General features: G+C 34.2%; 3 protein-coding genes across 41 annotated transcripts in view; 2 read left to right on the plus strand and 1 right to left on the minus strand.

The window, feature by feature from the left end:
* The window catches only part of LOC137251880 (supervillin-like), a 505,292-nt gene that overhangs the window by 413,564 nt on the left and 63,729 nt on the right, over positions 1-27,999 (plus strand). The window lies entirely within an intron of this gene.
* Positions 1-27,999, minus strand: part of LOC137251888 (threonine-rich protein) — a 372,454-nt gene that overhangs the window by 124,584 nt on the left and 219,871 nt on the right. The window lies entirely within an intron of this gene.
* LOC137251886 (uncharacterized) lies at positions 798-27,290 on the plus strand. Of its 12 annotated transcripts, none has more exons than XM_067786845.1 (2): positions 798-3,641; positions 23,111-27,290. In XM_067786845.1, exon 2 carries the CDS (start codon positions 23,276-23,278, stop codon positions 24,341-24,343), a length of 1,068 nt encoding a protein of 355 aa, XP_067642946.1. In that variant the 5' UTR covers positions 798-3,641; positions 23,111-23,275; the 3' UTR covers positions 24,344-27,290. The 12 variants fall into 12 exon arrangements, with proteins under 12 accessions (XP_067642946.1, XP_067642948.1, XP_067642944.1 ...); XM_067786847.1 differs by lacking the exon at positions 798-3,641 and adding an exon at positions 3,715-3,733; XM_067786843.1 differs by lacking the exon at positions 798-3,641 and adding an exon at positions 13,719-14,129 and having other exon boundaries at positions 23,153-27,290.

Here is a 27,999-nt window from a genome sequence, read left to right on the forward strand (position 1 = left end):
AAATATTTTTATCCGTTGAATGCTCTCGGTGAAAGATCTTAAGTAGGAATGAGAGATCCACCTTTCTTACTTTCGTCAAGCTATCGAAAATCAAAGCGACCAGTTATATTAGCCGCCTTGTCTGAAATCCAAGAATGGACTGCTCTTGCCTCCATTCGGACAGCTCTTACAGAGGGAACTCCTTGGTATACCTCGTACAAATATGCAGAAAATATACCTTTAGAAGGAAGGTCGTACCTTTCATTCCTTCCGTCCTTATAAAACTAAGATCTAAGACACTGCTCAGCTTTGGACATAAAAGTACCTAATGGTCCACTAAAAAAAGGTCATGAAGTTCTCTGCCAGAAGCAGATCATACTTTAAGTAAACCTGTCGTATTGTCATATTGTTCACGATCTTAGACAGCTCCCAAAAGAAGGTGGATCATGTCTTCAGTAAGGGTTTTTTACTCAAACCAAAGCATTTTGAAGTCTAAGTAAAATTCAGTATTGGTCCATTGAACAAAGCGGCGTATCAATTTTGAGGGTGCTTACATGCGACATGCCATCTTCAGGCCAATTGTCTTCTAAATTTATTTCGTTTTTTCACCATAAAGCTTACAAAATTTTTCTCAAACCTATGCTTCGCTTTCTCGCCTTTTGTCTGTGTTTCTTTAACATTCTCCGCATCTTTACTACCATCTTAATAAATATCAGCCTCATCGGCAAACATTTTGTTCAAACTTTACTTTGAAACTTTGTTGCTGCGTTTCATTTTTATTAGTTTGTCCTTTTTTCTTTGCTGGCTTGCCTACCTAAATGTCGAGACTTTATTGCTGTTGTCTTTATGGTTGTTTACTTGTGGTTTTTATAAGCCGCTTTTGTGACGTAAATTATTGCCAAGTCGCCCAACAACAGCGCTTAAGAACGCAACTCACGATTATGGCTTTATATGTAAACTTATTGGGCGTAGAGAAAGATGGGCCTTAAGCGCAGCGCTGCGAAAAAGATCGCGACTTAGAAAGTTATGTGCTGAAGTTATATGTAAATATGTCATTACGAATGCGGAAAGCTTATAAAAATTATCTTTGAATTAATTATTCATCGTGACACCCACTTAAATTTTAACGAATAACCTTTCACAAAAATAGGCTGGCTGTGGACTTGATTTGGAGCATTATGCAAAGACTTCTCTCAAGCAGCCGGGCGGACGTTGTGTACTTCAGGGACATATACGAATTTCTTAGCTAATTATAAAAACGGCATATTAATATTCAAGCATGTAGAGCGGGGACTCGTTTAAAGATATCCTATTCAAGAAATGTTGGATTAATAATGGAAAGTAATCTGGTGTGTCGCGTTAAGGTTATAGCTACTCCTCAAGACGGTCTGGTGTTGGAAAGGCACCTTTAAAGTAATGAATCTGCTTAGATTAGGAGGAGGAGGCAGTTTTTGATAACGGCTCGCATGCGAAAAAGTTCACTAAGGCAGATGTAGCCAGGGTCACGTCTACCTGGTTGGTAAATACAAAAGGCGCAAGCTCCGGCAATACTGCACGATTATGTCTTCACAGAGGGCAAAGAAAGACAAGGTTAATGCTCCCTACTCTATGTTTTCTCTTTAGATGAACGCTCCGTAGGTTGACCCATCTACCATCGAATACCATTACAAGCCTCCTATAAGATCCCCTTTTTCTGATGAAGATGGCGGAGTGTTCGGACTCTTTACCGCGAGAGAACAGAAGATACCTGAATCGTTCCTGTCTGCATAAGGGTGTAGGCTGATATTACCGCCCTACAGGAAAGGCGAAGGACGGAGAAAAATAAGAGAAACGTTAGGCCTTGGGACATGCATACACTACAGTGGTCATAAAGGGAAACTCAAGTCTTCGGCGTCATAGTGCCGGGATTTTCGTGGGGAAAAAACCTAGCCGCCAAGTACTGTCATTCAAGGCTGTGAACGAGCGCCTTGTAGCGGTCCACATCAAGGCAATTTTTTTGCACCAATAAACGATGCGGCCGAATTGATTAAGGTCTTCTTTGATTAGAAACAAAAAAGACGTACGATGCCTACCTACGCCTTGAAATCAAAGTCTTGATTGGAGACTTTAACGCCCAAGATCCCTTTGTCTCCTCCTGCAGTGGAAAAACTTAGCCTTCACGATTTAACATCTCCCAACGTGTTAAAGTTTATTGACTTACCCTGGCGTGCGAAATATGTTTCATCTGTAGTACCAGATTTGAACACAAACTGATACACCAAGCTTCTTGGCTATCCCCTAATGGAATAATATGAAAAAAAAATCGATCAGCGCCCTCTACTCTTACATTGTGGCAGCCAAGATACCCACACGTCTCTGTACAGCGGATAAATTGCACTTAGAGACCAAAGGAAAGTTTGCCGTCGAGAAGCTCCTCATGAAACTACAGCTGATGATTACACCGCTCGGCTCTCAATGAAATCAACCATCGACCTGATGATGTAACCGGTCATTGAGAGTATTCTTCCGTACAGCCAATCCACATAAAATAAACTAACCAGATAAGAAAACTCGTCTTGATTCGGAAAATACGACGCTGCCTATAGACTCACGGTGCGTACGGGCGCAGAAACGCGTAGGGAAGGGAGCGTCATTGTGACGCGAATTGGAAACAAAGATGTGAGGTCGAACGGCATGATTGAGATCTTCCTGTGTTAAAAATTAATTGTAGACTGCCAAAAAGTTTTCAAATTGAGCGCCGAGGCATATACCAATAACATTTCCAAGTTTACTGGGTTTTTGGCAAAGCTGTTTAGTAATACTATGTTCAATGAACGCTTGAAGGAAAAACATAGTTGGAAAATCTTTCAGAACAAGAGAGGGGACGTATACATAAATAAATAATGAAGCTAAAGCTATACATAATAAACAGATGATTCATAGTTCTTTCATTCGTGCGACTGCAACATCCAAGAAGGGAATTAAAATTATCTGTACCAATCTTTTCTTCCAACATTTCTCCATCATTTACATAGTCGTGCCGAGCCGATAATCTTGTGCAATGAATGTCAATTCTTTTGGCTTTTCTTAAGTGCCTTAAAATCGTTCGTCATCCTTTCAAGATGCAAGTTCTATTTTTACTTTTTGTTGAGCTTGAGGTTGAAGCTGAAGTAGAAAATGTTGCACATGCACTTCTGACTCATTGCGTTAATATTTAGACGTTCAATTTTCGAGATTTCTTCTTTCATTTTTATTTGGGCTTGTATGCGCGAGTACTTTATTGATCCTCGCACATCTCATTTGATATGCGAGAAAACGTGAGCGCGAGTGTGGCTCAATCGTACTTTCATCTTTCTCCAACTGTGCTTTACTTCTTAACTCGCTGAGACAATAACGTTCATTTAGTTGAGCACGTTCACTCGAAACGCTTACTAACATCACCGGTAAGCGAGTGTACAAAGCGTGCTAGTAGTTTAAGTTTTTAATGTGTGAAGCTTAAAAGCCTCCACTCTTAAGCTCGGCTTACCTTTACTTATGTGCGTCACTTCAGTTCGTTATCGCATCAAGTACAAAGTGGAATTATTTTTGTAAAGCGGATTTTAGCGATACGTGCAAGAAATTTACCGCGCCATCAGTTTTGTTTACACAGACCCTGGAGAATGACAAGTGACTAAGTGCTAAATGTATGTACTTCATAAGAACGCAACTCAATCAAAAGTGAATGATTTGCACACAAAATTATGAAATTATTGTGAATGATATGAAGAATAGGCATGTGTGTATTATTTTTTGTAAAAGAAGTTTTTTTTTTTGAGTTGGTGATAAGCGATGATTAAGAGAATCATTTAACGGATGATTAATAATTTATAATTTATTTACATCTTAAAATGATGGGAAAACAAAAAAAAAAACACAAAGAGGAATAAGAAGAAATAAAAAAATAAACAAGCAGATACTGAAAAAACAAAATTAAAAACATGAGAAATTGAATAAATAAATAAGAAACTGAATTAAATTAACAAAATTAAAAAAAAAAACAAAAAAAAAAAAAACTCAAAATAAGAAATATAATGAAAAACTAAGAACAAGAAACAAATAAAAACCAAAAGTATATGTAGTGAAAAGTTAAGTATGAGGAGGAAAAACTTACAAAAAACAAAAAAGAACAAAAAATTATTCAAAGAAAATATGAAATAAATTAAAAAAAAAAAGTTAACTGTAAAAAATAAGAACAGAAAAGAAACAAGAGAACATCAAATTAAATATAAAACATAAAATAAAATACAAAAATATAATATACACTAAAATTTTAAAAACAAGTAAAATAAAAATTATATATAGGAAAATATTGAAGAAAATACAATAAAATAGTATCAATAAAATTTAAAAAAATAAAATAAAAATTATAAAAAAATATCAAATCAACAATAAAATATGAAAATAATGCACAAACTAAAAACAAATACAAAAAAAAAAAATAAAACAATAAAAAAATAAGAAAGTAAAAAAAATTAAAAAAGAATAAAAATAATAATAAAATAAGCTATGGACAACTGTAAAAAAATGAAAATAGAAAAAAAAATAATAATAATAACAAAAAAATCACAATCAAATAGCATATAAAAAATTGAAAAATTACCGAATAAACATAACGTATAAAAAATATTAACATAAAGTGAAAAATATTCAAAAAATAGGAAATATAAGAAATATAAAATAATATAAATAATAGAAATAGATAAAAAATATAAAAACATAGAAAAAAATAAATAAAAACAAAAAAATTTAAAATAATAAAAAGAAATAAAAAAAAACTTACATTAAATAAAATAAAATATGATATACTTTGTTTTCGGCGACGGTATTAAATGTTTTTAATTTTATTGAGCTTAAGGTCAGTTATTAATTAAAATAAAATAAATTTGCAGTTAACTGCAAAAACAATTAAAACAAAACTTAAATCGGAAATTAAAATAAACCAATTGACAAAGTACATTGTAAAAAAAAAAAATATAAAAAATTTTATTATAATTAAATAAAAAAAAGCCAGGCAAAATACAAAATAAATTATGAATAGAAAAAATTAAAACAAAATAGCAAAAAAAAAAAACTTTTATAAACTAATAAAACATCTTTGTATATTACCTTAAAACTAAATAAAATAATAATAAATTATTTAAAAAAAGTATTAAATTAAATTAATTTGGATTACTTAGATAAGCTATACTGACCTCCAGCAAGACCGAAGTCTAGGCCTTTGGGGAAACTCGATCTCTAGCATTACATTAGTATCAGAAAACCTGCCAACAAAGAAGGTTGAATGGAGGTTATTAAGGAACTCAATAAACTAGGCGAAAGACAGAAGAAATCGAAGCGCAAAACAACAAGATGGTAGGCATCAGGTTGATGTGTCAAGGTGCCCCACGTTTGTACAAAAAGTGGTGCGCCAATACTAGTTCGCCCCCTATCTCTTTTATATGCTTTCAACTGGCGAATTTAACACATCGATGTCCTAGGCGGTGAAAAAAGTTCTCGTTTTCTATAGTTCCGAACTAGATACATATTTCCACTTTAGAGCTAGTTGGTTTATTAACAGTAATTCGTTGGTTTCGAACTAGTGTTAAAGTTTACATTTTAGCTCTAGTTCTTTTCGTGGTATTAAGTATTTCATTGGTCCGAAACGGAGAGAAATTCTACATGTTGCTTCTAGTACGATTTTATCTATCCCTTTTTTCGATAGTTTCGAACCAGTGAGAATACAAATGGGAAAGGCTTCGAAGTCTAGGGAAAGAAGGCATACTCATGGTCGAAGATCGTTAAAGAGCTAGTACCAGTTTTTCTTTTGTTTTTTATTTTTTTGTAGATAGTTTTTTTTATCAAATATGTGTATATTAAATATTAAATATAAAAACCCAAACTGTCGATTTTAGAACTAGAAAACATCTAGTTACTATCGTGTTAGTACCTTTTTTAGTACTTTAGGTCTAGTTCTGAACTAGAAATTGGTATCACAGGTGACTGACTTCTCTTCGGGGCGCTTATGCCACGCCTACAGCACCTCAAATCCACGATAATGACTTGGAGAGGTGTACTGACGAAACAATGAAATTACCACGGTTGCTTTATTCCATACTTAAAGATACATACATATGTAGAGGGGAAAACTGATTGCAAATGGTGACAAAGATCTTCCCCGCACGGTGTGCTAGTACAGCTCGCTATGCATACCAGAAAGATGAAGGTAGCTTGTTCTCTTTCTAGTGTTGGTACTCCCATAGCATTGCTTTTTGCCTTTCTGTTCCCATACTAGCAAAGCCTGGTAAGAACAGTGTCATCGCTAAATTTGTATCCTACGGCGATATAAGAATTTAATTTTATTTACTTTAAGATATTGAAATTTTAAGTCCATGACGCCCCACTTTAAGTACCGTTATCTTCAGTTAATTCGTACATATGTAAATTTAATTTTGCAAAAACAAATTTTTGTATTGTAAACATGCACGCAAAATAACAATAACAACAATGAGCATACCATTTTACTTTGTGAAATTAAACAAAATATCATAGATAACAAAAATAAATAAAAACAACAAATTTAAGAAAATAAAATAAACACTACAACAAGTAAATAAAAATGTGGCTACCAAAGGGGCAAAAGCGATGAAATCAAGGTACGGCGAGATAGGATTTATTATTTAGGTGGGCGGTGTCGTATGAGTGAGGCTACGCCAAAATCATGACTGCAATGAATAAGCTCGCGCCTCATACCGTTATTGTCGCTACAATGTCGCGATCACGTAGGAAATACCCCAAAAGTAAAAGGAAAGGAAAACAAAGAAAAAAAGAAAACAGATATTTTTGAAAACGTTTACCTGAATGCGAATATTTATAAAGTATAAGATCGCATTACACATACATATGAGTATGTTTGTAATTATAAAAAGAATTTGTCACAAGGCTAAAAATCGCTATTAAAAAGTAAAGCAATTTACAAACGATGATGCTCCATGCACCAGAAATAGATCATTTAAATGCGATAAAAAATATGAAAATATTTGTGAATACATAAATAAAAGTGGGTCACGTTTCGTATAATGCGTTCGACAGAAATTTAGAATAATTTTCAAAATATGTTACATAGATGTTCATAAAACGCCGCAAATATGGTGAAAAGTCAAAAGAGATATCGGAGAATCGATAATACCGTGTATGCAACTTTATAGTTTCAAACATTTCAGTATCCCATAAAATTGAAAACCTGCTACATTAATTCTTAAAACGCCAGATTACCATATTCTAGATTGTTTTGTTTAAAACTATTATTATTATTGTTATTATTATTTCGATCTATTGTGCTTGACCTTTCCGCCTATTACTGTCTGTGAAGGCTTTCAATGTATTAAGTATCTCTTTCGGTTTTTTACGCCATATCACGAAGGGACTAAGAGTCACGCCACCTAGATGGATAATCTCTGTCCTGCCAGAACGACGCATTCGCAGAAAATGTGAACCGGCGTTTTATCCTTCAGCTCACAAAAGCGACAGATTTTTGTATCGCATGGATGTAAATTACTTAGGTGGTATTGTTGACTACAGTGCCCCGTATAATACTCAGTGAGAGTTCGTAGGCCATCTCTGATTAGGTCAGTAAGTTTGGCTCTTGTTGCTGCGAGCATAAACAATTTGATCTGTCTTTGTCCTGGACATTCTATCCAGTGTTGTCTGCACTGCTTTGTTTCTCAGTTACTTATGGTTTCCCCAGCCTTGGTGAGTCCACAGAAAGGCTCTGTACCATAGAATGCTGCTCTAGCATCCTGCTTGGCTAGGTAGTCTGTCTCTTCATTATCTTCATGCGCGGTAACTCATTCACACAAAACCTTGTTTTTGGCTCCCAGATCGTTTAGCACTCCAATGCATTCATCCACTAGCTCAGAAGTTATTGTGTAAGACTGCAGGTCGCTTAAGGCCGCCTGACATAATGAAGATACTATCCGCATATGGGCCTCTTCCTAGACATTCTTCACCGCAAACTTCTTATGCGTGGATTTCTGCCTAAAAAATAGTGGAACAGCATCCCATTTGTATCGATTCCTTGAAATTCGCTCCATAGATGCCAGCTCCCGTTTTTCCGTCATCAAAGTTTGCTCCATCTGTGAACCAGACATCTAAATCAGAGTCATTATATGTATTCTCTGTTTCGCAAAGAGTTTTGTCTACAATAAACACCTCGAAATACCGTGAGCATAGCGGGATTTCCTATGAAATTTTCTTACTGCAGCAAATGTTGCCTCTTTCTCTATAAGAATAGAAATGCGAGGTATTCCCACTTAGGCTCTAAGGAGGGAACGCTCTCATAGCACCGGTTATGCCAATACAACCTACTCGATGCAGTTTGGTTAATTTTGTTATTGTTGTTTTTTGCGTGGTCCTTGACTACCAAGCATAGGTGACTATTGGCTTCACAACAGTATAAAATGTCCAGTATACCATTTTGAGAGATAGCTCTCATATTTTCCCTTTGCGTTTTATTTTCTGGAAAAAATGTTGCGCTATTAAGTTCTATCTTTTGAGTAAGGTCAGCTATCGCACTGAAAAATGGCTGAATTTGTAGGTAATTATGGCCCTTTTCTCATTCAAAGGAAAATATTTTGTGAAAGGAACACACAAACGTACAAGACAGCAGAGAAGATCGAACAGAGTTACACTCTTTTCAGAAAAGAAAACGCCATTAGAAATCATTTAAAAAATATCTTGTATTAGAACTCAATTCGCAAACACCCTATAATTCTGAGATAAGGTACTACTCAGTTAAATTCTGAGATAGCTGCTCTAAAATTCTCAGATAAATAGAAATAGAGAAATACCTTTTCCTATCGTTAATTTCATTGGAACGTTCAAGTCAGAAAGCGGATGATAAAAATTACTACAGAATTTCGGCGGCAGCTATTATAAAGAAGAAAAATTTTAAATTTTAATTTTTGTGAGCAAAAACGAAAATATACAACAAAGTATCCACAAATTATACAGCAGCGAATACGAAAATAGCAGTGACAAATTTTGGCTACTAAATTCTTCTTAGCTTTTATTTTCTATAGGTTAATACAAAACTTCTACAAATTTTGTAACTAAAACTATGCTAAAAATTTTCAAAAACGTTGTTCAAAAAATTCGAAAATTTGAAAAAATCTTAAGAAAATTTCCATCTTTTTATTCAGAGTTTTCTGAGTTTTATTGAGTGTGCAGCTTTGTAGCCCAATAAATTCTAGTCCAGCAAAGCAAAAGTTATAGGTCTCTCAAAATTGGCATTGATTTTTGACAATTTTTTTTTCCGAAGGGTGTTCGGCATAAAACAACCAGCTCCGTCTCGGCAATTTGTAGGAAAAATGGGAAGAGAAGCTCGGCCTAAAATCTCTTCGGAGGTTATCGCGCCATACATTTTTTTTATAATATATTGTACAGATGTACACATGTATATAAAACTGTGTGCATAGATATATGTGTAAGTACGTGTCTATATGAGTATTTCGCTAAATATATTAGCATGAATATTTTAAATGAAATTAGATGCGCAGTCAATTTGAAACAGCTGCATGCCAAAGTACTACGGGTCTGGCGAGTTGATTTATTGGCCAAAAGTCAAATTTTGTAACTAAAACTATGCTAAAAATTCTCAAAAACGTTGTTCGAAAAATTCGAAAATTTTAAAAAATCTTAAGAAAATTTCCATCTTTTTATTCAGAGTTTTCTGAGTTTTATTGAGTGTGCAGCTTTGTAGCCCAATCAATTCTAGTCCAGCAAAGCAAAAGTTATAGGTCTCTCAAAATTGGCATTGATTTTTGAAATTTTTTTTCCGAAGGGTGTTTTAGATTTTCCTCCATACGAAGTGTGAACAACTTTTTTGCATATGGAAGAAAATCTGAAACATTCTCAATCAATGCAAAGCTTGAGAGACTTATAACTTGCACTTGCTGTTTTTGAAAACCGCTAAAATGAAATATATGCACTCTCGAATTTATAAGGAAAGAATTTGCGTTTAAGCTATAAAACTTAAATTTTTGTTAGTAATTTAGTGATAATTTTTTTTAATTTTATGTATGAGTAGTCGAAACGAAAACATTCCATCTGACTAACCATGGATAAGTTTGATCAAGCCATTGTGTTTTTTTTTTTTCTATCTTGTCTCATGGGAATGGAAAATTCCATGGTATGGCCAAACAGAATTTATATATATAATTTTTCGAAATGGTTTTAAGGATTTCGCCGGTATCGAAAGGCCGCGCCTGTAAAAATATTAGAGAAGTTTCTTTATAACTACATAATATGCGAGAAATCTACTCGTACAATCCATATGCTTTGAGGGCATTTATCAACATCAAAAATAGCCAAAAATAAAACTGTTGTTTTGAATTTCAAAAATCTTAACGTTATTTGGGCATTTAAAAAACACTTAAAATTAAAAAAACAACAAAAAATTGGCTGAGGTATTTTCAAAAAAGAAAAAAGATGATGTACGTGAAAAAAATTACGAAAAAAAGGTTATTTTCGGACATTACCCATCAAAACTATTTCCCTGCGCTACGTCAAAAACATTTATTCTACATAGCATTTTTTTTATGCATATGTTTTACTTAGCGATTTCATTTAAATTTAATTCGTTTTTCAAATGTATATTTTTTGCGACAAAATTTTTTTTGATATATAATGGGGCATTTTTTTTCATAAATATACCATTTTTTTTTGTCACCGAAACGAAATATTTTTAAATTTCGACAATGCGAATTCAGTACCAGGTGTTGTTATCCCAAGAGGTTATTGCTTCTTTATTATTTTTCATACATCGCCTTTTAATTTAATATGTCAGTTAACCGAAATCAATGAAAATTTTCTTTTGGCTTGTCATTCTTCTGCACGGGGAATTTGTTGAATTCGCTATGCCACCACCTGGTCATGGTTTTTCATGGCATTTTTTTTATTTAATTTATTTTTATGATTTTTTTGTAATTACCGAAATAACTATTTTTTTTTTTTGTATTTTCTATTGGATTTTATTTGATACTTAACAAATACATTGTTTTTTGATATTTTTATAGCAAACGAAAAGAAATTCTGCTCATTGTTCGATAAAATTTTGTTGATATATGTTTTGCTGCCAGAAAATATAGTTAAACATCCGAACTTTTTCATTTTTTCCTTTGAAATATAACCACCGTGTTCCTTAATACAGCAACGAAGTTGTATATTTAATTACTGAAAGGGATTCTTTTTCCGTTTATTCTTTTTCAAAATACAAATAAATTTTTTTTTAAATAACGCAAGTAAATTTCTAAAACTTTTCTAAAAGCATAAAGAATTTAGAAATTACTTAAAGATAGTCTGCATATCAGAGGAACATTTTTTATAACGAAAAATCCCAATTTTAATTTTAGTCCGCTTTATCATTTTTATACATTTCAATTTCATATTCGATAGAGGAAATATCCTATACCTTTTTCATGTCCTTTTTTTTATTTTGTTCACTGAACCAGCTTTCCTGGCCCATAGTACAACGTAGATGCCTTATACTAATCTATTCTACTATTTGACTACAAAACATATTTACGTCGACCAAAATATAGATTATAATAAAAGCCAGGACGCGGTGTTGGCCACGAAAATTCTAAAGCAAAAAAGATGACCACCAAGCAATTATCACCAAAATGAATCTAGGGTAACCCTGGAATGTGTTTGTATGACATGGGTTTCAAATGGAAGGTATTAAAGAGTATTTTAAAGGGGAGTGCGGCATAGTTCTATAGGTGGACGCAATTTCAGGATATCGCCATAAAGGTGGACCGGGGTGACTCTGGACTTTGTTTGTACGAAATGGGTATCAAATTAAAGGTATTAATGATGGTTTTAAAAGGGAGTGGTGGTAGTTGTATATGTGAAGACGTTTTCGAGATATCGACCAAAATGTGGACCAGGGTGACCCAGAACAATTTCTGTCTGGTACCGCTAATTTATTTAAATATGTAATACCACGAACAGTATTCCTGCCAAGATTCCAAGGGTTTTTGATTTCGCCCTGCAGAAATTTTCATTTTCTTCTACTTAATATGGTAGGAGTCACACCCATTTTACAAAGTTTTTTTCAAAGTTATATTTTGCGTCAATAAACCAATCCAATTACCATGTTTAATCTCTTTTTTCATGTTTGGTACAGAATTATGGCATTTTTATCATTTTTCGTAATTTTCGATATCGCAAAAGTGGGCGCGATCATAGTCGGATTTCGGCCATTTTGTATACCAATACAAAGTGAGTTCAGATAAGTACGTGAACTAAGTTTAGCAAAGATATATCGATTTTTGCTCAAGTTATCGTGTTAACGGCCGAGCGGAAGGACAGACGGTTGACTGTGTATAAAAACTGGGCGTGGCTTCAACCGATTTCGTTCATTTTCACAGAAAACAATTATCGTCATAGAGTCTATGCACCTACCAAATTTCACAAGGATTGGTAAATTTTGTTCGACTTATGGCCTTAAAAGTATTCTAGACGAATTAAATGAAAAAGGGCGAAGCCACGCCCATTTTGAAATTTTCTTTTATTTTTGTATTTTGTTGCACCATATCATTACTGGAGTTGAATGTTGACAAAATTTACTTATATACTGTAAAGATTTTAAATTTTTTGTTAAAATTTGACTTAAAAAAAAATTTTTTTTAAAGTGGGCGTGTTCGTTATACGATTTTGCTAATTTTTATTTAGCACACATATAGTAATAGGAGTAACGTGCGTGCCAAATTTTATCATCATATCTTCAACGACTGGCAAATTACAGTTTGCAAAACTTTTAAATTACCTTCTTTTAAAAGTGGGCGGTGCCACGCCCATTGTCCAAATATTTACTAATTTTATATGCTGCGTCATAAGGTCAACGCACCTACCAAGTTTCATCGCTTTATCCCTCTTTGGTAATGAATTATCGCACTTTTTCGGTTTTTCGAAATTTTCGATATCGAAAAAGTGGGCGTGGTTGTAGTCCGATTTCGTTCATTTTAAATAGCAATCTGAGATGAGCGCCCAGGAACCTACGTACCAAATTTCATCAAGATACCTCAGAATTTACTCAAGTTATCGTGTTTACAGACGGATGGACGGACATGGCTAAATTAATTTCTTTTCTCACCCAGATCATTTTGATATATAGAAGTCTATATCTATCTCGATTAGTTTATGCCGTTACGGATTACTGTTATGCGAACAAAGTTAATATACTCTGTGAGCTCTGCTCAGCTGAGTATAAAAATAAATACATAACAAACAAAACTGATTTCCCACTAGATTCTTAGCGCTCGGCATTAGTTTTTAGGCAGCCAAGTGTAGCGCTGATTATTTGTTGTTGTTTCTGTCGGTATCATGCACTTGCCAACTTCTGTTCCGGCTATTGAAAAGCCAACAACAAAACATTTTGTGAATAAAAATAAATAACATTTTTTTGCTTTTAGTACAAATTATTCATTGACACAAAATAAATAAAAACAAACAATAAGGCACATATGTATGTACATACATACATATGTAAATATCGATACACGTTTCAGCAATATGAGTATGTGGCGTGTGGAGCAAGCGCAAGAGATGTGGAGGTGCTCCACGCAAACGGAGGGATCTTGTTTAGTTGAGAGCAATGACGGTTTTACTCAGTAGAGTAGTTCACTGCAAAAAGTACTGATAACCATACAAAGTTGAGCAGAATATGGTGAGAGCGCCAAGCATTCACCAATATTTCACGCTGTATTCTTTTCCTCTGATGGGGGCCAATTTTGTCTCGCATGCTCCATACAACTGTAAATGAGTATCATACTTGACTAGTCTTTCGAGCGAGCCCTCTGCGGAAGCCGGGTAGCAGCAAGCTGTGCGCAGTTGCTGGCGAGATTTCAGTTAACGCTGATATTTCGAGTTATAACGACCGTAGAACGCGACGGCAGAACGCAGTTCAAACGAGACAAAATAAAATAAAAAATTAATTAAATGCTGCAACAACAAATTGACTGCTAAAAGTGATCTCAAATAAGAAGATACAAAATGTACCTAATGGTTATTAATATAAAAATTAAAAAGAGTGTACATATTTAAAACAAAAAAAAATTAAATTTTTTTCTTAAATTACGCAAAATAAAATCAAAGTAAATAAAAATATTTTGTATATAAAAAAAAATTTTAAAAAATGTTTAATTCAAGAAATGAAAATTTGATAAAGAAAACAAAAACAACACCAAATTTAATGTTTCTTATTTGAAACATGATACAAAAAATGGAGGTAGTTCCATTTAGTGTGACGTTAGCCACTTGACTTTTGCGGGGACAATGACAATTTCACCAAAAACAAGCTACCAAATTGAAAAATGTTACGAATTTTTCTAATTTTGATGGATTTCATATTATCGAATACGACTAAATTACTTTCAGCTATTTTAAATAAAAAAGAAAAAAAATGAGTCCCATGCCTTGGAAACATTTTAATACGAAATATCAGCCTAGAAAAGAACGTTTTTAATAAGTTTTTCGAGCTCTCGAAATTTGTTTTAGTGGAAAAAACATGGATCGAAGTATGCAAAGCATGGGAATATAGCCTTCTTAAGTGTCCGTACGTTTGCTCAGAACGTTTTGACAAAACATACACGTTTGTCAATTGCTTGCTCAAAAGAGGTCCTTATAAACCGACACCGCAATTTTTTGATAAATTGTCTACTGGTCCACATTTTTTATTTTTTTATTTATTGTATAATTCAAGCGTTGCGATTTAGGAGGGAATTGTCAAACCATTTTTTAGGGAGAACATTACCCTGTAGCTCTGCAGGTTAGCCACTAGTTTTGCCCGTTGTACCAGGGGTTACCCTGGGCCAGCCCCGCCTATACACATTCTGTGCCCTTTTAGAATTGACATAGATGTGCACACTTTGGATGTACACTTTTTCTTAACATGGCTTAAGAAATATCCACTGTAGGGCCATGCTAGAACAACAGGATTTTTGGTGTATTTTTTTTCTGTCTAGCGGTCAAGCTGCCGTAAAGATATGAGTCATTAACCAATATATAAGTCGTTATCCACTATTCTTCTATAAAATGGCATGTTTTACTGTTTTCTCAATCGATATATATGCACATAAATACGTCAAAAATTTTTGAGTGGAACTACCTTCTTTTTTGTATTATGATTTGAAATGCTAGAAAAATATGTAAATATTCAAAACAAACATTTTTCGAAATTTGCTAAAAAAAACAAACTATAAAACTAACAAGTAAGGAAGTCTAAGTTCGGGTGAAACCGAACATTGCATACTCAGCTGTACACTTGAAATGCTGTTGTTGATTGTTTTGCGTGCTTAATATTGTTACAAGGCTGTGCAATAATACATATACATATGGTTCTATTCTGAACTAATTTTTCTTCGAGTTATGGCTCCCGAAACATAGAAAATAGCTTAGTCATAAAAGGGGCGGTGCCACGCCTTTTTTAAATATGAAGTTTTTCCTATTTATTGTTATAAATCCACTTGGGAAATGAAATACCATTGATATAAAGCTCTTTTTTGCAAAGATATAGCTTATTTTATTCGTTCACGACTATTTTAAAAATCTTTTATATAAAAGTGGGCGTGGTCCTTAACCGATTTCGTAAATTGTTCTTCAAAGCATTCCTTATAGTAAAGGCAACCTTTCTGCCGAATTTTGTTACGATAGATTTAACGAGTTTTGATTTATGATTAATAATATTTGTAAAATTGATTTTATCACAAGTGGGCGGTGCTCCGCCCATTTTAAAAAAATATTTTCAAATTTTTATCAAGAGTCTCAATATCAGTCCACACGTCAAATTTCCACATTCTAGGTGATTTATTTACTAAATAATCAGATTTTTTGTGTTTTCCAAAATGTTATATATGTTTATAAAAAGTGGGCGTAGTTATCATCCCATTTCGCTCATTTTCAATACCAATCTATTCTGGCTCTAGATAAGATCGTGTATAAAATTTGGTGAAGATATCTCAATATTTACTCAAGTTATCGTGCTAACGGACAGACGGACGGACGGACGGACATGGCTATAGAAGTCTATATCTATCTCGATTCCTTTATACCTGTACAACCAACCGTTATCCAATCAAAGTTATGATACCCTGTGTACAAGTACAGCTGGGTATAAAAAAAGTATATAAATATAGTTTGATGCTAAAAAATTTTAATTAAAAATAAAATTAAAGAAAAAAAGTTTCAAAATTTGCTAAAAATTACACTAATGTGAAAACAAAATATAAAACTAACTCAGCTGAGAGCTTTGGGGACAAAATAAGGGAAAATCATGTAGGAAAATGAACCTAGGGAAACCCTGGAATGTGTTTGTATGACATGTGTATCAAATGAAAGGTGTTAATGAGTATTTTAAAAGGGCGTGGGCCTTAGTTCTATAGGTGGACGCCTTTTCGAGATATCGCCATAAAGGTGGACCAGGGGTGACTCTAGAATTTGTTTGTACGATATGGGTATCAAATGAAAGGTGTTAATGAGTATTTTTAAAGGGAGTGGGCCTTAATTTAGGTGGACGCCTTTTCGAAATATCGCCATAAAGGTGGACCAGGGGTGACTCTAGAATGTGTTTACACGATATGGGTATCAAATTAAAGGTATTAATGAGGGGTTTAAAAGGGAGTGGCTCTTAGTTGTATATGTGAAGGCGTTTTCGAGATATCGCCATAAAGGTGGACCAGGGGTGCCTCTAGAATGCGTTTGTACAATATTGGTATCAAATAAAAGGTGTTAATGAGTATTTTAAAAGGGGGTGGGCCTTAGTTCTATAGGTGGGCGCCTTTTCGAAATATCGCCATAAAGGTGGACCAGGGGTGACTCTAGAATGTGTTTGCACGATATGGGTACCAAATTAAAGGTATTAATGAGGGGTTTAAAAGGGAGTGGCTCTTAGTTGTATATGTGAAGGCGTTTTCGAGATATCGCCATAAAGGTGGACTAGGGTGACTCTAGAATGCGTTTGTACAATATGGGTATCAAATGAAAGGTGTTAATGAGTATTTTAAAAGGGGGTGGGCCTTAGTTCTATAGGTGGACGCCTTTTCGAAATATCGCCATAAAGGTGGACCAGGGGTGACTTTAGAATGTGTTTGCACGATATGGGTATCAAATGAAAGGTGTTAATGAGTATTTTTATAGGGAGTGGGCCTTAGTTCTATAGGTGGACGCCTTTTCGAAATATCGCCATAAAGGTGGACCAGGGGTGACTCTAGAATGTGTTTGCACGATATGGGTATCAAATTAAAGGTATTAATGAGGGGTTTAAAAGGGAGTGGCTCTTAGTTGTATATGTGAAGGCGTTTTCGAGATATCGCCATAAAGGTGGACCAGGGGTGACTCTAGAATGCGTTTGTACATTATGGGTATCAAATGATGTATTTTAAAAGGGGTGGGCTTTAGTTCTATAGGTGGATGCCTTTTCGAGATATCGCCATAAAGGTGGACCAGGGGTGACCCTAGAACTTGTTTGTACGATATGGGTATCAAATGAAAGGTGTTAATGAGTATTTTTATAGGGAGTGGGCCTTAGATCTATAGGTGGACGCCTTTTCGAAATATCGCCATAAAGGTGGACCAGGGGTGACTCTAGAATGTGTTTGCACGATATGGGTATCAAATTAAAGGTATTAATGAGGGGTTTAAAAGGGAGTGGCTCTTAGTTGTATATGTGAAGGCGTTTTCGAGATATCGCCATAAAGGTGGACCAGGGGTGACTCTAGAATGCGTTTGTACATTATGGGTATCAAATGATGTATTTTAAAAGGGGTGGGCTTTAGTTCTATAGGTGGATGCCTTTTCGAGATATCGCCATAAAGGTGGACCAGGGGTGACCCTAGAACTTGTTTGTACGATATGGGTATCAAATGAAAGGTGTTAATGAGTATTTTTATAGGGAGTGGGCCTTAGTTCTATAGGTGGACGCCTTTTCGAAATATCGCCATAAAGGTGGACCAGGGGTGACTCTAGAATGTGTTTGCACGATATGGGTATCAAATTAAAGGTATTAATGAGGGGTTTAAAAGGGAGTGGCTCTTAGTTGTATATGTGAAGGCGTTTTCGAGATATCGCCATAAAGGTGGACCAGGGGTGACTCTAGAATGCGTTTGTACAATATGGGTATCAAATAAAAGGTGTTAATGAGTATTTTAAAAGGGGGTGGGCCTTAGTTCTATAGGTGGGCGCCTTTTCGAAATATCGCCATAAAGGTGGACCAGGGGTGACTCTAGAATGTGTTTGCACGATATGGGTATCAACTTAAAGGTATTAATGAGGGGTTTAAAAGGGAGTGGCTCTTAGTTATATATGTGAAGGCATTTTCGAGATATCGCCATAAAGGTGGACTAGGGGTGACTCTAGAATGCGTTTGTACAATATGGGTATCAAATGAAAGGTGTTAATGAGTATTTTAAAAGGGGGTGGGCCTTAGTTCTATAGGTGGACGCCTTTTCGAAATATCGCCATAAAGGTGGACCAGGGGTAACTCTAGAATGTGTTTGCACGATATGGGTATCAAATTAAAGGTATTAATGAGGGGTTTAAAAGGTTGTGGCTCTTTGTTGTATATGTGAAGGCGTCTTCGAGATATCGCCATAAAGGTGGACTAGGGGTGACTCTAGAATGCGTTTGTACAATATGGGTATCAAATGAAAGGTGTTAATGAGTATTTTAAAAGGGGGTGGGCCTTAGTTCTATAGGTGGACGCCTTTTCGAAATATCGCCATAAAGGTGGACCAGGGGTGACTCTAGAATGTGTTTGCACGATATGGGTATCAAATTAAAGGTATTAATGAGGGGTTTTAAAGGGAGTGTCTCTTAGTTGTATATGTGAAGGCGTTTTCGAGATATCGCCATAAAGGTGGACCAGGGGTGACTCTAGAATGCGCTTGTACAATATGGGTATCAAATGATAGGTGTTAAAGAGTATTTTAAAAGGGGTGGGCCTTAGTTCTATAGGTGGATGCCTTTTCGAGATATCGCCATAAAGGTGGACCAGGGGTGACCCTAGAACTTGTTTGTACGATATGGGTATCAAATGAAAGGTGTTAATGAGTATTTTTATAGGGAGTGGGCCTTAGTTCTATAGGTGGACGCCTTTTCGAAATATCGCCATAAAGGTGGACCAGGGGTGACTAGAATGTGTTTGCACGATATGGGTATCAAATTAAAGGTATTAATGAGAGTTTTAAAAGGGGGTGGTGGTAGTTGTATATGTGAAGGCTTTTTCCAGATATCGACCAAAATGTGGACCAGGGTGACCCAGAACATCATCTGTTGGATACAGCTAATTTATTTATATACATATGTAATACCTGCCAAGATTTCAAGGGTTTTTTATTTCGCCATGCAAAAGTTTTTCATTTTCTTCTACTTAATATGGTAGGTGTCACAACCATTTGACAAAGTTTTTTCTAAAGTTTTATTTCGCGTCAATAAACCAATCCAATTACCTTGCCATGTTTCATCCCTTTTTTCGTATTTGGTATAGAATTATGCCATTTTTTTCATTTTTCGTAATTTTCGATATCGAAAAAGTGGGCGTGGTCATAGTCGGATTTCGTTCATTTTTTATACCAAGATAAAGTGAGTTCAGATAAGTATGTAAACTCAGTTCAGTAAAGATATGTCGATTTTTGCTCAAGTTATCGTGTTAACGGCCATGCGGAAGAACAGACGCACGACTGTGTATAAAAGCTGGGCGTCAACCGATTTCGCCCATTTTCACAGAAAACAGTTAGCGTCATAAAATCTATGCCCCTACCAAATTTCAAAAGGATTGGTAAATTTTTGTTCGACTTATGGCATTAAAATTATTCGAGACAAATTAAATGAAAAAGGGCGGAGCCACGCCCATTTTGAAATTTTCTTTTATTTTTGTATTTTATTGCACCATATCATTACTGGAGTTGAATGTTGACATAATTTACTTACATATATACTGTAAAGATATTACATTTTTTGTTAAAATTTGACTTAAAAAAATTTTTTTTTTTAAAGTCGGCGATTTTGCTAATTTTTATTAATCGTACATATAGTAATAGGAGTAACGTTCCTGCCAAATTTCATCATGATATCTTCAACGACTGCCAAATTACAGCTTGCAAAAATTTTAAATTACCTTCTTTTAAAAGTGGGCGGTGGCACGCCCATTGTCCAAAATTTTACTTATTTTCTATTCTGAGTCATAAGTTCAACCCACCTACGATGTTTCATCGCTTTATCTGTCTTTGGTAATGAATTATCGCACTTTTTCGGTTTTCGAAATTTTCGATATCGAAAAAGTGGGCGTGGTTATAGTCCGATATCGTTCATTTTAAATAGCGATCTGAGATGAGTGCTCAGGAACATACATACCAAATTTCATCAAGATACCTCAAAATTTACTCAAGTTATCGTGTTAACGGGCGGACGGACAGACGGACGGACATGGCTCAATCAAATTTTTTTTCGATCCTAATGATTTTGATATATGGAAGTCTATATCTATCTCGATTCCTTTATACCTGTACAACCAACCGTTATCCAATCAAAGTTATAATACCCTGTGTACAAGTACAGCTGGGAATAAAAAAATTATAAAAAAATTATTTGATGCTAAAAAATTTTAATTAAAATTAAAATTAAAGCAAAAAATTTGCTAAAAATTACACTAATATGAAAACAAAATATAAAACTAAAAAAGTATATACAAATATTTTGATGCTAAAAAATTGTCATTAAAGTTAAAATTATCTACAGAATCAATAAAGTTTAAACAAATTCAAACTAACGTAACAACTTAAATAAATATTACCGGCAGTTTAAATTTTTTTTTTATTTTTCATATTTTTATTTGTGTTTCCCGCACAATTATGCACAAAATTTGGTGCATTCTGCAATTTTGTTGCATATTATAAAGAAAAAAAAAATTTAAGGTGTGACTGCACGAGTTTATGAATTTGGAACTTTTCGCTTTTGCAATTGGATACAAAATGCGTGGGCTGACACCTGAAGATGCGGCTGCTGGCAAATTAATATGCAAATTGCATACGCTTCAAAGAACTTTTTACTTGATTTACGATTTGAAATATTTTTACACATAAGCATACATATCTACATTTTGCCGGTACAAACCGCAATATATTTTTACAAATTCCATTGTAAGAACGCAAAATATTTAGTTTAATTAGTGAACTCGTAGACACAGGACATAGGCGCTCGCCACGTGCGAAATTTTTCAAAAAGTGGAGAAAAATTTTAATTAATAAAAAAGTTTGAAGAATTTTACTAGCACTAAAACTTAAAGTTAAATTTATAAATTTACTCCAAATACATAAAAGAAGATATAAAAAAAGTTCATAAAGTTTTGTGAAAGCTGTGGCTGCAAGTTATAGCAACCAAGATTAAATTGAGTTTTTGACATCATTGTGTTTCCTTACTTATATCTATGATCACATACACTTTGATGGATTTTTCTGAAAAACTTAAGATTTTATTAGCCAAACACCAAAAAGATTATGTCGAGTTTCAGTCAATATGTTTCAACTTCCAAAACTTCTTTGGAAAATTTCAAAACTCATTTTGGCAGTTATTCCTTATTACAACAGAAAATATATTTAAAATAAGAGAAGTCCAACTATCAAAGCTCCATGAACTTTATTATTTAACAAATTTAGAGCTCTTATAAAAAAAACAAAAATTTAAAAAGTTGGTAAAAAACATAAAAATATATACATTAGACTAGGTCGATTTATTAACCAATATCGCGTGGCGGCCACCGTGGTGTGATGATAGCGTGCTCCGCCTACCACACCGAATGCTCTGGGTTCACACCCCGGGCAAAGCAACATCAAAACTCTAGAAATAAGGTTTTGCAATTAGAAGAAAATTTTTCTAAGCGGGGTCGCCCCTCCGCAGTGTTTGGCAAGCACTCCGAGTGTATTTCTGCCATGAAAAGCTCTCAGTGAAAACTCATCTGCCTCGCAGGTGCCATTCGGAGTCGGCATAAAACAAGTAGGTCGCGTCCGGCCAATTTGTAGGAAAAATAAAAAAGGAGCACTACGCAAATTGGAAGAAAAGCTCTGCCTAAAAGCTCTTCGGAGGTTATTGCGCCTTACATTTATTTATTTTATTTTTATCGCTCATCGATTTTGCGATAGGATTTGGGCTCAGGAAAAAAAGTAATTTTTTCTTATTTTTTTCGACTTTGATTTTTAATGTTTTTTCATGATCTACTAAAAAAATTTCCGACCCAAAAATGTTCGCTAAAAACGTTGGCGATAGCAGTTTGTGAAAAAACAAAAATATTTTTTTGGGTATGCGTAGTGGAACTCTTTTTTCCTGAGCTCAAATCCTATCGAAAAATCGATGGCGCGATATCGGTTAACTTTCGTCCATACAAATCGACCCGGGTTAATATACATACATGCACAAATATACACGATTGAATATTGTATTTGGAAGTAAAGGTCTTCCGTATCAAATCTCCGTGAAGTTTGAGGTGTAAATATTCAGTACTTCCTTCCTTCCCCTTTTTTCTGTTCCTTTCCTTTCCTTTCCGTTCCTCTCCTTTCATTTCCCTTCTTTTCATTTCCTTTGCTTTCCTTTCATTTCCTTTCTTTTCCTTTTTATTTTCTTTTCTTCCCTTTCTTTTCTTCTTCTTTTCTTTCTCTTCTTTTCTTTTCTTTTATTTTCTTATCCTTTCTTTTCTTTTCTTTTCTTTTCTTCTCTTTTCTTTGATGATTAAAAACTGAGTAATTGTGTTTTTTTAAGATATAATTGCTGATGTTTTTTTTCGAATTGACTAACTTAATAATATCGTAGGAATAGCGGACTAAAAAAAATCATTTTAAAAAGAAAAAACTAATAAAAAACTGCAAACATAAAAATAAATAACAAAACTAATAACTAATCCCATAAAAAAATTAAAACTCGATAATAATAAAAAGCCACTGATAAAAATAAATTTCTGATTGATGATATTATTTAAAAAAAAAAATCTAATAAAGCGAAAGATTTTATTTCATAAATAAAAAAAGATGAAATAATCGAAAGCAAATACTTAATAAGAATTAACCTAAAATAAATGATATATTTTTTACAGTGCTGATATAGTGAAAACATGCCTTCTTAATATATAAAAAAGTCAATAGCAAATAAAAACTGAGACTGCAATAACCCATTTTGTGATACAAAAAGATAAACTTTGAGATAAGGAACTTACTGTGAAAAAATCATAAAACCTGCTTAAAACAGATACTCACCACAAATGCAAAATTTCACCACAGAACACAACAAAATGTGTGCAGATTACCTCGCATACCTTGAGACCTTCTGGTTTTATTTTCCCTACATCCTTCTCACATATGTCTTTGTCACACTCATACCAAAATCGTTTTGTCGCATCAAATCCGTCGCCGACGCCGACTACGAAGCCAATCGAAAAAAATACCATCGCTGCTATGCGCCAGACAGCTGCTGCCATACAATGGGACAAGCAATGCCTAAACCCAAAGCACGTAAAGCTGTAACACGCGTATACCCTAAACGTCACAGCACAGCGGCATGCAGCACCGAAGCGGATACACCGTCCATCATACAAATCAAACGTCAAGTAGAACCTGCATCCATACAAACTAATACACACGTGAATCAAATAGCAAAAATGTTCGAAAATGTGCCCACTGTTACAGTGTCACCAGTGTTGTTGGGCAAAAAAATTAATCGTGTCACACCAACAATACAATGTCAGGAGGACGATACGACGAAAAGAGCGACTGAGTCCACGCCAACTAAGTCCACTGTGTTGAATGCATCACGTCTTTCACAGCTACTCTCATCGGAAGAACTAGAGAACTCATTAAATTTGCTGCAACAACAAGCAAACGAGAATGAATGCGGTGAACCCAGTTGGATGCGTGACGCATCACCACCACAACGTTCACGAATGCGTCGACAAGCGCCCAATGCACTGAATTATGGTGCTGGCACATCGACCACACCATCAACCGTCTCGCCAGCTGCCAGCTCATCACCACTTTCCGACTCACCACCAGTACCATCTTCGCCTGTGCTCTTTCGGCCACAGTTAAATATCAAATCAAGTTTAGAGGATATTTTTGCCGCAATTGCACGCAGTGCCGAACAAAGTGATAATTTCATATATGCCGGCTGCAAAACACTCTCACCTGTCACCTCTATCGATGATATACTTTCGCAGCGTCGCCTTTCACGAACACTCTCTGCATATTCGATCAGTGATTTGTTGAATGAGGAAAGTGCGGCAATGAATGAGGCACGTGTCGAAAATTTCTTAACTGTGCTGAATAAGACTTGAGAGCGACGCTAAATGTCTACAATACACAAAATGAGAGCTTAGCTCATACCGGAGTTACAACCGACTATTTGGGGCTGTGAAATATTTTTTAGTGCGAAAGTAGTGAGTGTGTCTCTGATGAATGTATTCATTTGATGTATTCAAAGATGTTAAAAATTTGACAGCTGGCGTTCAAAAGTCACAAATGAAATGTCAAAGTGCCATGAAATAACAAAAATGCCTCGCCAACAACAACTATTTTACATCCGTCACTCAGCAGCCAGTGCACTATGGTTACTTCTCTGGCGCACAGCTGTGAACGCAGCTGTTTCCTACAATGAGTCACACGAGTCACAATGTACGTCAGTCACAACGCATGTCACAAAGTTTGCGCAACTGTTCAAATATTAATTTGTTTTTATTTAATATTTTCTCGAACGTGTTAATGACGTTTTGTTGTTTTGCGCAATAAAACGCGTGTTAATTTTTCTTCTGACAAAAGAGCAGGGAAGTCCATGCGAAAACTGTGAATATTCAATTAATTGTTATGACTATTATTGTGTAACTCCTTGTAAGAGCATAATTTGTAACTTTAAATAAGTTGTTTATGAAGTGTAAAGCTAGCAAGTACTAGAAGATAAATCCGTATGCGCGTTAGGGTGTGCCTAAAAAATTAAAGTTTTTAAACTATATTTTCTAAATATTAGAAAAAATATAATTTTTCAAAGTGATGATTTGTAATCACTTAAAGGCATAAAATCATTAAGTAAAGTTTATTTCATTCTGGAAAATATCACAGCGACTGAAAGATCACAGTAGATTGCAGATTGCCAACCATGAAAGAAAGAAATTGAATTGACGTTTACCAATAAACACAGTCACAGAGACAATCAGTGATTTTGCACTACGGTTGCGACTTTTAGAAGAAAATGGGAACGACATATAGCAGTGGGTAGCAGGATAAGCCACGTATTTATTGATTCATATTTCCGCAGCTAAATTATTATACTGCCACGAGAAGCACTGCGACTGAAAGACCGCAGCATATCATAGCGACAGCTGTGAAAAAATTGACCTAACTACTTGACGGTTTCTGAGTCTTGTTCGGAATCACGCTTATCAATTCGCGAAACCCACCGAATAGATCACGCTTCGAAAAACTTTCTTCTAATTGAAACAACTTGTTTGAAAATGTTTGATGTTGCTTTACCCGGAACTTAATCCTAGCATCTTCGACGTGTTAACGCGTAGCACTCTACCACAATTAGCCGCCATAATATAAACCACTGATTCTGTGATTTGTGCCTGTATGTGGATTACGATTGTGACATAAATCACAGATTCATTGATTCATGGTTCGCCCGCTAATTTCTGCTATGACGAGAGCTGTGATTATGTCTGTGATTGCAATTAGTGATAAACGTGATTTTGAATTGCGATTAAGATCACATAGCTCCGCCATCACTGTGCAGTCATATGCGCGGATAAAACTCGCTGCGACTGAGAAGTCACAGTTAAAAACCGCGCTATTTCTCTAAAACCACTTTATATGCCAACTCTAGAAATGTATCCGCGAAGAATAGAAAAATTGTACACTTCTAGCTACACACGTTCTGTCGCTTAGTCGAACAGAAAAATAGCAGCGGGAATTTTTATCAAATTTCGTCAATTAAACTCTTCACTTTTTATTCTCAGCTTTTTTTTGGAAAAAATGAATTTCGTAACTGAAAAAATCAAAATTAATCTCAAAAACCTTTTCGAGCAATTTCGAAAAATCGAGAAAATTACGAAAATTTCGGATTTTGAGTTCGGTGTTCTCCGCATTTTTTTGAGTATGCTGTTTTGTAGCCCAATCAATTTTAATCTGACAAAGTACACGTTATAGGTATTTTAAGATTCGCCTTGATTTTTTAAAGTTTTTTTTCGCAAGGCTGTTTTAGATTTTCTTCCATACATAGTGCGAAAATTTCTTTCTTTATATGGACGAAATCTGAAACACCCTTCGGAAAAAATTGTCAAAAATCAATGCGAAGTTAAGAGACTAAAATTTATTGAGCTACAAAACTGCATATTAAAAAAACTTTCGAGCACTCTAAATAAAAAGATCGAAATTTTCGTAAAATTTTCTCGAATTTTGGAAAAAATGTTTTTGACACTGGTTGCATAGTTTCAGTTACTAATTCATAAACATTTTTTCTTAAACTATTGAAATAAAAAAAAATAAAAAACGAATATAATTGACATAATTGTTGAAAACTTTCACTGCTATTTTTCTGTTTGCTGTTGCAAGTCATTGGTATCTAGAAATTTTATTTCAAATGTATGGCTTAATTTCGCCGGCTATGCTATTTTTAAAAATTATTTTGAAAATTGTAGATTAAAAAAATTATTTTTCCAAACACCCTAATGTACATACACACCCTAAGTAATAATCGCAACTATACACAGATCATGCTTACAAAATCAAACAGGTTTAAATACTATTAAATAATATTAATCCATTAAGTAAATAAGAGGAAGTCAATCCTTAATTCATCTAAAGATTCATATAACTGAACTAATCAAATGCGTCAATATGATTATTTGCATAATTAATGCCACGATTAAATAATTTTATTTGGCGCAATCACGTTTAACTTAAATTTAAGTATGTATTTATTCAAAGAGTACTTATTTTTATAAACAATGTGAAAATATCTAAAAAAAAAATGAAATGTATTAGTAATGTATTTTAAAATCATTTTGAGCTAAGCAAACTTCATAAATAAAATTATCATTAGTTTTAAATTATTTAGTGATGCGAATTTTATTTAACCGAAACTCTTTTGCCAGTATCTCACGAACGACTAATTTATATAACTTAACGATTGTACGTACTACACATTTATGTAATGTATTTTTATAGTAAAAAGTATTAACGATTTATAAAATTTCAATAAAAATTTTCAATGATTTCAATTAAATTAAATTTTTATTCACTTTTGGATGATTGTTTGTGCGGATCAAGTAATTTAATTGATAGGAATAATATAAAGAAAATACTGGTATGTATCATTAAAAATTATCTAGTATCATTTAGTCCATGACTTGAGCTTTAAATTTGAAGCCTCACGCTTTCGATAAAATAAAGTCTCTTGCGATAATTTTAACTCACTGAAGGCTTTTCAACAAAGCTGAAATTTTATTGCAACCACAAAGTACAACAAATATTGCAAACACATTAGCTTTTGTTCATATCTGATTGTATTTTTTAAGATTGTAAAACTCTGAGTATTTGATTGCAATCACGTTTTGCATACAATCGTTGATTGTAAAGTCGTTTGTATGTATTTGATTGCAGTCACTTTTTTGCTACAATCATTTATTGTAAAAAAATTGTTATCAGATTAATTGCAAACGAAGTGCTTACAATCAGGTTGATTGTTGATTGTAATTATTCAATCACAAACAAGCAATCAAATCTGATGGCAATATTTCATTGTAATGTGATTGTAAATTGTAAATTTAACAATCGCAAAAAAGCAATCAACTTTCATCACAATAAAATAAGCAGGACAATCGTTGATTGCAATTCAAAATTTACAACAATTTACAACTGCTATGCACGTTGTTTCCTTATTGGTAATCAGTGTTAAAAATAGAGTAGGTGCAACTGGTTGATCAATAAGCACCTCATA

Source organism: Eurosta solidaginis, chromosome 5, assembly GCF_040869045.1.
Source record: "Eurosta solidaginis isolate ZX-2024a chromosome 5, ASM4086904v1, whole genome shotgun sequence".
NCBI lineage: Eukaryota > Metazoa > Arthropoda > Insecta > Diptera > Tephritidae > Eurosta > Eurosta solidaginis.

What these genes read in the sequence shown, in the direction of transcription:
- LOC137251886 (XM_067786845.1), top strand. Translation starts at nt 23,276, where the DNA reads ATGCAAAATTTCACCACAGAACACAACAAAATGTGTGCAGATTACCTC.